This window comes from Zootermopsis nevadensis, unplaced genomic scaffold (genome assembly GCF_977971745.1).
Source record: "Zootermopsis nevadensis isolate Lab colony 2312 unplaced genomic scaffold, Znev_1.0 Znev_ptg000024l, whole genome shotgun sequence".
Taxonomy (NCBI): Eukaryota; Metazoa; Arthropoda; class Insecta; order Blattodea; family Termopsidae; genus Zootermopsis; species Zootermopsis nevadensis.
Genome location: NW_028259156.1, coordinates 7,509,444 through 7,522,725, shown reverse-complemented (window position 1 = coordinate 7,522,725; position 13,282 = coordinate 7,509,444). Strand labels below are relative to the sequence as shown.

Below are 13,282 nucleotides of genomic sequence, written 5' to 3'. Positions count from 1 at the left end.
CGTTACTCTACTTTCTGAAGAAATTCAATGTAGTTCCTGGAACAGAAACACAATGACCTCAGTGGCCGCCTCGGAAAGGATGAGACACATGCGTGACAAGAAGTCATACACTCTATGAGGTTGTAAACCAGGATGGCCAACTAGAAAAAAACAATTCATTACACACGTTATCATTTGAGGACTACAGATGTTTCTTGTGTCATGGAACAAGCCTATATAGGCAATTGAATAAATTCCTGTAAAATTAGAAGGAAAATATTTATAACAAAATTCGAGAAAAAGAAAGAAAAGTATTTCACTAGTGCCAAAAGCGATTAAAAAATGCTATTGCATTGCTTAAAACATAATAAAAATTATATTTGAAAAATATAATAACAATTTACAATACGGAAATGTCTCTAGAATATGATCTGCTTACACGAGAAAGTGAACGAATTCAATTTATTACGTACAAAATACATTGAATTATTTCTTCAGAATGGAAAGAGACGTTACTGTTCGCAGTAAAGTTACCCAAAAAAGGGGAATTGCAAATAATGATGATCACAATGGACTGAAATATATTGTTCTAGTGAATGATCGGTGAATTGAATGTGTGAAAAGTTACGAACAAGAAGAACGAAATATACATTAAATTATATACAACATACCCTTCCAGAGTTGTTAGGAATTTTGTCACACTCTTTGAAAACCTGCACGTCGCAAGCATGGGCAACTCTCGAAGGAGATAACTTGGTTTTTTAGCCTTCTGGGTCATCTTCATTAGCGACGTTATGTTAAACTCACTGAATTAATGAGTATAACCTCACTTCGTGACTTGGTGCAGTCAAAATTAATGCGCCTCTCAAACTGATATTTGTGAACCCACTACCTGTACAAAAAGCTTTGGCCCAAATATTAAACTGCTTTTAAAAACACATTTCCCCGCAATGTCCATTGGCAACCAAGTCAGACGCAAACTACATCTGAATAGTACATCATTTTTTTCGCTACATGAACGGGTTACGTGCTTGAACATTTATTTGTTACTGTTGTATTTTGGTAATCGACAGTAACGGCCTCTTCGTAGTGGGAACAAATGTGCACGGCTTGTAATTAGGAATGATAAAAATCAAATAACTGGTGAATAATTCACAAATTATAAACTATTTTAATGTCGAAAAAAACTGTTTTTTTAATTAACAAGGGAATCTTGAGAAAGTATTAATATAATTTTTCGAATTAAGCATTGTCAAGAAATAACACAGTAAATTAGCAAGTTATAAAATGTATTTATTATAGATTAATGAGACGGACTGCATGGGCAATTTATTACAGCCATAAATATTAGCATTTAATACATTTTTAGTTAGTTTAGTTTTTAATTTAATAAGTATATACCGAAATAACTGTAATGAAGAAGGTTTTAGTTAGAAGATTCATGAAATCCCCAACAACGAGTTTCTCAAGTTTTGGTAACTTTTTTTTAATTTCTTCAGTAGCTTCTAATCTTAGAATGATTATAAACCTATTCACCGTGTTAGTAACTACGAATCGTTTGAGAAAACATGGACTCTAGGTACACTTCTTCAGGTAAGAAAGAGTAACGATTTTGGCTATAATTTTCTGATTTTAAAGTTGTAAATACTAACTTTGCTTGATTAAAAATTTTCTTGGATATTATCCATCGTCTAGTAAATATAAAACGTAAATCGACGTTTAGGAGATGGGACTCTATCTCCGTCTTCAGGTTCCTACACAGTTGGGCCCACTAGATAGAGCTAATCCCTATGTATGTTTACTAGACGATGGATAATATCCAAGAAAATTTTTATTCAATTGACTCTTCACCATCGTCAAGAAGTTTTAGATTTGATATACTAACTTTGCTGTCTTATAAATAGCAATTATTGAAAAGGTTTAATATCTAGGCTCATCTTTTGGACATTTTGGGTTGTTCCACAAATTTGAGCAAATGCCTTCAGTACAAAAGTTGATCAGAATTAGTCCATTGGTTTTCAACTCTGGAAATGATAGCGGAAGTGAACTTTGTGGTCCATTTATCTCTACATCTTCTGCTATTAACATTCTTGCATCAATGAATGTCTACTTGGCAATTTATGTTCTACATATTGCATGAGAAACAATTATGATCCTGTAAAATATCCATTATATTTGACTATTTTTTACAAAAAATGTAATGTGCAGAAAACTTTCAAAAATCCCTAATATCAAATTTAATGAAAATCCATTCATTTGTTCCAAGTTCTTTGTGAAAAGTCATGAGAAAGCATTTTTACAACTTTAGTGGTTGGTTGAAAAGTCAAGACATGCTTGATCTGAAAATGCATGTCAATGTTTCTCTTTATAATTTATTTACATTAATTATTTTTCATGTCTCTCCTTACTAATATCTTTGTGAGCACATACATAAATTATCTTTTTACTTCAATATTCAAAATGGCCACCTTCCACCTTGATGCAACTTTACAACATGGAATTACCACTGTGTCTTGGAATCTGCACCATTCTGTGTGCTTATTACCATTTATTTTCTCAAAATCAGTGACCGTAATAAAACAATGTTTATCTGACTTGCCACTATGAAACACCAAGATCTAAAATCACAACACTAATAAATATTTCACTTACACTTACAGTATCATCATGTTACTATAGACTAATTATTCTGTGCTGACATTAAAGACACAAGTTATTTGAATACGCAAAATCAAATTAACACCCACCATCACTGCATAATTCCTACATTATAGTCATCTCATTTAAAAGACGCATCCAATGTTAGATAGAGGTCTGTTTAAAGTGTTTTATTCAGGGCACTCCCAGTAACGAAGTATACATACTCATAGCTGAGTAGATAACACACAAAGCACGTTAACTTTGTTAATTGAAGTATCATTACGCAACTCTCTAACACATAAATGGAACAGACATAGTGACACTTACAAACACAATCTGCTTTAAAAATAAACAATTCAAAGTTCTGCAGTGTAAACAGCGATTATTTACTTCAAAAACATTAACCCTTGTAATGGCTGAGTTGTCTTCTTTGATTTACCACTGAATGTTCAAATATTATTTAGGCGACTTTAAGCTATAAAAGGTGAATATCTTATTGATGCTGCCGTGGCTACAAAACACTTGTACGAGAAAAATGCAAATAAAAATATTAGAAAATTTTGAATATGAGAAAAAGAAATATCTTTAGCATTCTTTTAAATATAAAAATGGTTGACCTCAACATGAACTGAATAAGAGGTGAATTGTACCAAAATCACTCACAAACTGCAATTTTCATAAACACAATTGCAGGGACATAAGTTTACGTGTTTATAAACAGTGGAAGACCACTTGAAGTTAAGATATGCTGAACGAAGCTAATTAAAACAGACAGTCATCTGTTGACCGTTAAGTAATTTCAACAGAAATGTGTTCAAAGGAAAATGATGTTCACAGCAAACACATACATCAGAACTCTTTCCAAATGCAAAATACTTACCAACAAAGTGCTGCATCATTTTTATGTTCATCATATTCAAAGGGTCTGTGCCCAATCATCATTACAAATGCAGTGACTCCAACACCCCACCAGTCCACTTCCTGCAACAATTAAAATTACTGGTATTAGCTGCAATCAGACATTTCTATTTCACCACACTCTTATACATTTTCCACAAGGTTCTCCACAAATAGATAACTTGTGGTTAGTGTGAACTGGTTCTTAGTGTCTTGCCTCTAGGTTAACATGGAACATTCCTAAGTTTGACGATGCTTTTTCTGCTTTTATCTATTTCAATAGCTTTCTGTCTGATTCTTAGTCAGCCAGAGATTGTGGTGAATTTTCTTATGGTTTTCTTTGAGTGCTCAGTCAGAACCTTGAAAAACACTTTACCAAACACCATTTACAAATGACATCATACAGTTACGCTATTATTTATTTACCATAAATGATATCAGAAGGCAAGTCAGGAAAATTATCAAATGCCATTAAAGCCCATTCAGTGTTTATCAAAATGCTACACAGGTGGACAGAGAAACACGGCAAAGCGAACTGGAGCATTTCTCTATTTTTCTGTGGTGAAAGCACCTACAAATGTTCTATGATTGTTTCATGTCTTCCGAACTGCCGTGTCTCCGTCAATACTATTTACTGCAACAAGTTTTGCAAATATTTATGTTTATTTCAGTTCAAGGACTGCTTATACACAGAGTGTACACATGAAATGTACGCCATTTCATAACTTGTGAACCGTGATGCAAAGGAATTTGAACTAAATTAATTTTAGAAGGTTATACGATCAGATTTATAACTCGTGCTGCTTTAGTTTCCATATCTTTCCACAAGATGCACTACACTCACAGTTGTTAAAATGGCATCTTAAGCAGAGGAATGCCTCACACCTGTTTTGAAGAACAATGTCCTATTGAAATGCTGTTGCAACAAGACAGAATGCCTCCACATTTTCACAAGGAACTGATAGACTCTTAAATCGCAAATTTTAAGAGAATTTTATTGGCAAGGGTAGGCCTATGGCTTGACCACGTTGTGTGCATGACATTCCTCCCCTTACAGCATTCTTTTGGGGGTATATGAGGATGCTATCCATGTGCTAACAGTGGCTTAACTTTGCCAGAATTTGATAGGAAAATTGGCTACAGTCACCCTCGACTTTCTTATAGTGTGGACTGAAACAATGTAATTATGTTATCTGCCAAACCACTCACAACACCCTCATTGAATGTCTGATATGTAGGTCATGAGAACTTGATCACAAAAACTACTCAAATTCATTCAGTTCTAATTCCCGTACCTTTTAGTTAGTGAGTATGGAGCTGTGTGGTAAAGGATAAGAAGTATTTCCATGCCCTTGAAGCTTCAAGTTTGTTGATAGCTACTTGATTTTTCTTTCTGTTTTTGGGTGTAATGCACCACAAGGAGACACTTAAAGCTACTTTCATGCTGAGTCACATAAGAAAAAAGTCTAAACAACACTTATTTTGAATTTCAGTGACTGGCTAGTACTTGGCTTTCAAATTCCTTTATATGACAAATATGCATGTCATCATGCCAGACGCCAGGCAGCTGACTGCACCAGTTGAATGCTTCGACCTCCTGTCATATATACTGACTAGTTTATGCACGTGTCGTTATAAACTGCTTGTGGCTCCAAACCCTCAGATTATTATTATTATTATTAGTTTGCATTAATCACGCGTTAGGTTGAGTCACATAAAACCAAGAGCTCATTATTATAATATTGTTAATGGACAAGAAACTTCCATAGCTGAAGCCTTCACCGATAAATATCTCTGGCGCCACATACTGACTTGTGACGTCCTGTGAATATGCACAATCACCCTGAAGATGGAAACAACAATTTGAGTAAATGTGACAGGAATTTGGGGCATAAAACAACTAGAAAGTGTCTGGTAACAGAAAAGAAAATTGATCATGTCAAAAAGTGTTGACCACCAGTGGGCAAAGTCCTGAGCGACTTCCATCCAGCTCCTGCATTCAGAATACATTTCTCTAACATCCCTCTTAATGCTACGATTCTTTTCCTTAATGATTTCTGACGCTGCCATTTTCCAAGAGATTTTCCCACTGACGCTCTGGAGCATTTCTTCTCTCCCCACACTCCCCACCCATCGTAAGTAAGATCCTTAACTGTGACCATACTCAGTAGGCTGTATGTACCACAAATGTTATCTTCGTAAAATATTTAATCTAAGGTGGCCAGGGTCCAACAAGTGAAGAAGAAGAAGATAATATTTAAACTAGGCCCTTGGATTATCTGTGTCAATATCCACTATTATACTTCATGTTTATCTCCTCAAATTCACAGGCCTTGTGACATCTTTTAGTTACACACACTGTGAAAATTGTGGTCAAATTTCAGTCACTTGAAGCCTGTCAAGTCTTTACAGGTCTCATACTTTGACACCCCTCAAATAAAGGGCACTCACTGCCTGATGGACAGCGGACCACATTGCGCTTACATTTACAGCCTACGTGTCCTTGTACGCAAACTGAATAAATGATAAGGTGGATACAATATTTTCCTCTTCAGAGCTGACAAACTTTGTATAGACCATAATCTGCGACAGCAATGTGGCCCTGAAGATCTACCAACATATTGTCAGGTTTTAGGTCTCGGCATATGACTCTTAACTGAAAGAAACAAATTACCTCTACTGAGGGGATAAAATATGGTATATCTTGCAGTCTTACTGCAGTAATGAGATGCAGTTTCAGTATTTTCCTTTTCTGCTATATACCACCCAAACTAAGCTGTCACTGTTACTGATTAAATTGAATACCACGAACCCTAACCAATCAGATCTGTAGCTGTGATTATGAGTGAGGATCTACCATGTTGCTTATTTCCAGAAGGCTGGTATGAAGGTGTGTCAGATGTTAGGAAAAACTTCAGCTTTACCACCACCCCCCCGCACAATATAATCTACTTTCAATTTTAATATTGTACACTAGTGTGAGTATCGATTCTTTATATGATAAGACACAAGAATACAATGATTGGTATGTAGTGAATAAATTACATATTGAATGAAACCAAAAAATTCTACCTTCAGGCTTTAAACTGCCTTGTTATAATATATTTTATTGCACAGAACTGCAGTTGGGCTGTTTGCCTACCTTATGCAGATAATCCATAGCGTCGATGATTTCTGCCAGGTACAATATCGTTTCATCATCTGGAAATGCTCCTCCCGACTCCAACAGTTGGGACATAATGCTCTGGAACAACAGTAACGTAACTTAGTCCTCTGTTGAATATTCAGTTAGAAAACAGTGTTCCTGCCAAATAACGCTCTCCACAAGACTGAAGTTGCAAAAAGGCTCTAACATAAAATTCTGTCAAGACTTCGGCAATGTTGCTTGTGAAACACTAGAAATGATGCATTAGGTTTGCGGAGAAGATTCCCCACATTGCATTACCATGTTTAAATGGCATTCGAGATCCAAAAGACGGAAGAAAATGTTTAGGGAAAATGACTGTAGTGAAAGTCATTTAACTGCCCAAGAAAAAGAGAACCAGGTGGACAATTCATGTGTCAGAAGAGCTGCATGACTGTTGACAAAAGTGCAGGATCTTCAAACACATGGAAATTGCCATGGAGTTTTAAGAGATTTTTGAACACGCATCGAGTTAATCAGCATGAGACGCCTTGAACGCAAAGTGAGTGGATGACAATCTGCAGTGATCTCACATTGACATCTGGTAACACCTTTCGCTCCCTCGGACCACCACTGTCATGGATGAGACTTTTCATCTCTTTCACTAACAGACAAAGCATGATCCACTGACCAGTAGTTCACCTCATTCACTGTGATAAAAACGTTACAGTGAGAGGTCAAAACGGAAAGTGATACCAGTAGTCTGAGTTTTGTGGTCCTGTGCACTACAAATTCATTCCAGATGCAAGTCTGAACAAGGAGAGATCAAACAAAAGTTGCACCAGCTGCAGAAGGGGACCAATGACTGGTGACATAAATCTGTTGCACGAGAACACCTCTCAATTCTTCTGCAAAAATCGCTCGCTGAACACAATACTGTCGTGTTATCACATCAACCTTAATCGCATGATCTCTCACAATCCGATGACTCTTTCCTCAAGAGAGAAAAACATTTGGGAGGATATCATTTCAACAGCAGGCAATAAGTTATTGCTGCAACTCAAGATGCTCTGTGTGACATCCAGCAATTCCAGAACTGCTTCCAGCAACTGTACCAATGGTGGCAAGAGCGTGTTCCAACTCACGGAGAGTTGTGTGAGAGCAGCTGTGTCTTGGTCAAGACCATCAATTTTTGACTGCATTACAAAGTATTCTTCTGCAAATTTTTAACGTCTAGCAAAACACTGTAATTCCTTTATAGTTTCCTGTCTACCTTCTTGTAAACTGGTTTGGTAATTCCTTTACAGGTGTCCTCTGACGGTCTGTTTTGTATTAAAATTTTTCTCCTGACCCAATATAACCAATGGGTCCTGACTCTTGATACCGTGTTAATCACGTTGACAGATACTTTGTCATATCGTAATGCCATATTATTTCTCTTTTGTGTTATTGCTGTTTACAGATGTAACCTTTTCTGACATACTACAATTTTCTGTACTGTCCTCAACAATGCTTTGTAAGTTTAATAATTCCTCAAAGTATTCCATCCACATCTAAAGATACGCATCTTTCTGTCCAGGCCAACTTTTTTTGTTTAATGGACATTTTCATTCAGATTTTTATTCATATTATTCCTCATTACTGCATAAATTCTTTGTTTCTTTTGTAAGCTCAAACTTAATCACACATTCAACTGCTTTTAGACAACATTGCTGTGCATAAAAAAACACCACATCACCCTGAACAAAAACTCAATAATTATCACTTTTTGGTAAGTGTTTAAAAAGAAAAACATATTTAATTTAGTACCAGATGCACCATTTCTCTGAAATCTTTGTCATTAAAATACATGTGTTTGTCAGATTTATCAAGGAACATGTCTCACCACGACCATGAGGTACTGAAATAAAAATGGAGCACACAACATGACATGTAGCTAGGATGGGGGTCACAAGAAATGCTTACAGAATTGTGGTAAAGAAATGAGATGACCAACAAATGCTGCATCTCAGAGGTTGATGGAACTAGCTCAAAGCCATGTCCAATGGCAGCCTTTGTAATCTGCAGTACCGAGTCCTTCACTTCTGGTACCAGAATGTCAGCTGACCATGCAATGGAATAAAACACTATTAAATCAGAAATCCCAGAGGTAAAGACTGTCCAGCTGCCCTCATGTACAGGGTTTAAACCCCTCTTCCAGAAGGACACATATAAGGTTAATCACCACACGACGACGTATGGGGGATGGAGGTACAGCTTTATGCTCTTACCACTTGGGGAAGAGCATAAGATACTGACTGATTCTATAGTAAGGTAAATTAACCCCAGGGTCAGCCTGAATGTGATGACAAACAGAAAATTCCCTTCAAATCTTGCAAACTGCATAGAGCATTGGAATATAAAAAATAAACATACAAACAAAACTGTTTAAATTATAAAGGACACTAATGCTAAACGCGTATCCACTTCAAGAGGTCATCATCAGTGGCAAAAAAGTGGAATTAATTAAAATAATATGATCAAAAGAATACAGATCTAAACAGAACAGAACTCCAGTGTAGCAAAGAGAAATACATTTAAAATTATGCAACTTGATCAAAACATCTCTGATGTATGAGTTTTCCTTTGCCACATACAAAAAGACTGGAAAGGTGCAGACCCCACTGAGTTTCTGAGTTCATTCTCTGCACCTTGGCTTCCTGAATGTCCTAGCAATGGTTTGATATCTTTTTATTTTGTTTTCATATTTTATTCTACTAAATGTTCATATTCATACTATGACATCTTCCACATCCATGGCTTGAAATGTGAGGGATCAATAGAATGTAAATACATTCTAATGATATACTCACTATGTTCAGACAGCATTCCAGTGAAGTCAATTAACAATTTAGTCTTGTAGTCATTACTCTGATAACAACCTTTTAAAGCTGTGTGTGCCACCATCTTTAATGTTCGATAATTCTGCATTTTACCACAGAATATATTTATGGGTTTCGTATGATTCTCAAATTACACACCAATTATTTAAATAAACAGCATCAACAACAGGTCTTTGGTTATGGATTGTTTTCTTTGCAGTAGCAACTGAATTTTTAATTATTAATTAGATGAACTTCAAACCCAAATGTTAATTACTGAGTTCAGTGCAAATAGTGAATTCAACCAAATACAGTTGCAACTGTCAGTTATACTCAGCTGCAATCATTATGCCTGTGCACCATCTCCTATAATGCAATGTAGCTCATGAGTTGGTGGCCTTGTGTCATGCAGAGATGATCATATGATCAAAACCAACTCAGGTCAAATGCTTTCATCATCACTTGCAACTGTAAGTATGTTACACACACACTATGTGAGATTCGTCAAACATAACCTCAAAGTTTTATATTCACACCATGTCTGTAACTGTTGACTTACAAAGTATTTCATGAGATTTTTAGGTACATTTAAAATCAATCTCTGTACAGAATTTCACATGTCAAGCTATAAAGGCTCATTAGTTATCACAGTAAAACTTAAATCTGAAGACAATATTTATAAAACTGTCATGTTGTTGCTTCACATTCCACAGAAAAATTACCTGAACAAAACAATGATGATGTTCTTCTGGGTTGAGATCCCAGGTGGACCTAAAGGTGTCTATCTACGAGTCCTCATGGCTTAAAAGCTCAAAAGGACAATATTGCCATCTTCATGAGATCCTCACATTTCACACACCTTAACAAAAGTTGCATATTTTATTATCTACTGCTATCATTTCAGGGCCGTACATTCAGTAGTGCTGGAGTGGGTACCAGCTTACTATTCTGAGCATCCACCATATTGTTAGTACCTATTTTAGAAAATTAAACAGTACAAATTTGGGATTACCTTTAATGGCTTAACATAATCAAAGTTCACCAAAATAAACCCTGCAGTTCTTGATCTAAAACTTACAAAGTAAATGTGAACTTTATATTCGTGAGGCAAAGAATGCAATCAGCAGAGGTCATGTTCCACTAGCTCCCATTGGCACTGCCACTATTTGTATGTCAACAATCTACACACAAGGCATGCCAACCTTCTCATCTTGGCTCCATTCCATAGCATCAATAAACTCCAAGGCTTTCCAGTTTACAGCTGTCACCCCGAAACATAACACATGAACAGAGTATGCCAAGAACATGAGTGATAGAAGTTACATAGTGATCAGGATGCTCGTAAGGAGGACAAATGAGAATTTTTTTACTGTCCTTCTAATTTGTATGACATTATGCACAAACACCATGCCACTTGTATGTTCTGAAGCTTTCATGGCAACTAAGCATAATAAACTCCTTGGGCTACCAGTGTAAGTTGGTTTAATGAATAAAACACCAATGTTTGGAAAATAAGTGTACCCTGAGGATGAGGACATAGATCGTCCTTGAAATGCCAGGTCTTCTTCATTAAGCCACCTTACATGGCTGGTAGCCTGAGAAGAATTTATTATACCATGCCATTCAATTGCATGATTAAAACTGTGTTATCAGTTTTTCTGTTAATGTAACCCTGCAAGAACCATTTTCCTTGTGAATCCACACTCCTATACAAACGTCTGAATACAAAACAAAATCTAAACAGACTGTGTAGATTTCTGATGACAATGCATTATAATACGTAAAATTATTATTTTGCACTTTGTCCATCATTAAATTATGAAGTAATAAAACTACAACATTTTGAAATCTGGACTCTGCTTCTGTCTTCAGGTAAAAAAGGGGAAGAGGGCAGAAATCCTACCTGTTGGCCCCTTGGTTGAGCTAGCCTCAGACCTAGTCCAGACTAATTAGACGGGAATTCTACCTTCTCCTTCTTTACAGAAAGATGGAAGCAAAATTCAGCTTATAAAACAGTTTTATTATTTTATGAAACAGATACTACACAAAGTGCACTATCGCCAACAACCTTCAGACTTTTATTAGATTTTATGTTTTGTATTCAAACCATTTAATAGCCAAGTGAATTCACAAGAAAAATGGTTCTTATAGGATTACACAAATAAAAAAAAAGTAATTTAATGCAGATGAAAGAAAAGACTGTCCTAAATTAATGTTACTACCTCAGTCACTCAGCAGTTTAGCCACAGTCATTTGCCCTGTCTGGCGTGTGACACACCCAGAGCACGCATTTGCTTCAACTGCTAACGCAACACTGAATACATGAGTCATGATAGACAAGATGACAATGACAGGGCCTGTGGCAAGCCATCCTGTAACATGCAGACAACATATCAGCATTTCAGAACTCTAAACTTCCATTATACTTCGGGTCCTCATTCCTTTTGTTGATCTACATGTCTGCTATAAGATATGTGAGGTTTTCACAGCAATGTGAGATCGGATGGTGGCCTTCTGGACTACAACATGTAGTATTATAGGTGGTTACCACCATTTCAATGGAACGTACTGCCTCCATCTTCACATTACTAAAAAACAATGGCAACGTGACTGCATAGTGTCATAATACAGAAGACCACAATCTGTACATGTAAATGTGTATCCTAACATTACCACATTTTCTCAAATACCCCAACACTTCTTTCTAGTACTAATATAAATACAAACACATAACAGTTATTTACAGATTTTTGAAACTACAGCAGTACAGCAAAATAATGATGATGAGAAACCATCATCATTGTTACTTACATGTATTTATATATTCTTCTACTGAGTACGAGTGAGATAATCTTTTAATGCTGGCTTTAACATTCTTATATCAGTATATGGTTTTGAAATGAAAAACAATACAAGCAATGGATGGTTGACTTTCTGAAAGCATAAATTCACACCAAGTGAAAATGAACTGGCTCAACACTCAACAGTTTTACATGCTGATAAAAAGTGCTGCCGTGTTAACTTGAAAAAGAGTTTTAAGAAGTTGATGGCACAGAGGAAGACCACTCATGGGACAGGAATCCTAACCATGTCAAGGTAGTTGATGATGGAAGCAGTGGGGAACAGTAATTGTAAGTATACTTCTTAAGGAATATTTGAGCAGCAAGACATTAACATACACCATTTTTTGTTGCGGGATAAATGTGAAATGGAAAGGGTCTGACTAGGAGTGTGCCACCAGCCCACTAAAATTGTAGCAATTTGTGATGTTTTCTCTTCTCCATTCCATTCAAGATTTATCGTTTGCTTGGAGGTGGCTTATCAGTTAGTAGCTTACCTGCTACACCATCTGATCACGTTTGCATGCAATGACAGTATGTATAAATATCCTGATGAACATATGAAAGTTTCTCTCTGGAGATATGTAATTCTCTTTCACACGAGATCGGAAACAACCATTAACAATTTCGGGTCAACATTTTAATAGACTGTCATATGGAGCGCAAGTGTATTATATAAATTAAATCTATTATTACCTATAAATTAACCATCGAGACTGGTTTAAATCGTATTTCTACGAGTGTTCAGACATCTATGGGACACAGCTTCACGCAAATGCTTCAGTATCGCTGTGATTGCTGTGACGTCAAAATTGAAAGATCTTTTTCGTACATTGCAGATAACGTAACTGTTGTTCTAAATCTTATCATCACAAAAATTCTAATGTAAGTTCACATATAATATCAATTTAAATTATATTTTATATAAATTAATTACCGAG

General features: G+C 36.0%; 1 protein-coding gene across 4 annotated transcripts; it reads right to left on the bottom strand.

The window, feature by feature from the left end:
* LOC110830775 (serine/threonine-protein kinase Sgk2-like) lies at positions 1-13,276 on the bottom strand. 4 transcript variants are annotated; one of them, XM_087355538.1, is made up of 7 exons: positions 13,038-13,227; positions 11,724-11,873; positions 10,224-10,475; positions 8,606-8,742; positions 6,659-6,760; positions 3,500-3,600; positions 1-140 (listed from the first exon to the last, which is right to left on the bottom strand). In XM_087355538.1, the coding sequence occupies exons 4-7, from the start codon at positions 8,645-8,647 to the stop codon at positions 113-115; spliced, it is 273 nt and encodes a 90-aa protein (XP_087211664.1). In that variant the 5' UTR covers positions 8,648-8,742; positions 10,224-10,475; positions 11,724-11,873; positions 13,038-13,227; the 3' UTR covers positions 1-112. The 4 variants fall into 4 exon arrangements, 2 of the variants coding, with proteins under 2 accessions (XP_087211664.1, XP_087211665.1); XM_087355539.1 differs by lacking the exons at positions 1-140; positions 3,500-3,600 and adding an exon at positions 5,742-6,172 and having other exon boundaries at positions 13,038-13,276; XR_015536992.1 differs by lacking the exons at positions 1-140; positions 3,500-3,600; positions 8,606-8,742 and adding an exon at positions 5,226-5,359 and having other exon boundaries at positions 13,038-13,264.
* Positions 13,277-13,282: the final 6 nt, after the last annotated feature.

Excerpts from the sequence above, each read along its gene's own strand:
- LOC110830775 (XM_087355538.1), bottom strand. The coding sequence starts at position 8,647 with ATGCAGCATTTGTTGGTCATCTCATTTCTTTACCACAATTCT. Across the intron at positions 6,761-8,605 it reads CATTTCTTTACCACAATTCT|AGCATTATGTCCCAACTGTT; the intron begins GTAAGCATTTCT and ends CTGTTGTTCCAG. Across the intron at positions 141-3,499 it reads AATGATGCAGCACTTTGTTG|TTGGCCATCCTGGTTTACAA; the intron begins GTAAGTATTTTG and ends GTTTTTTTCTAG.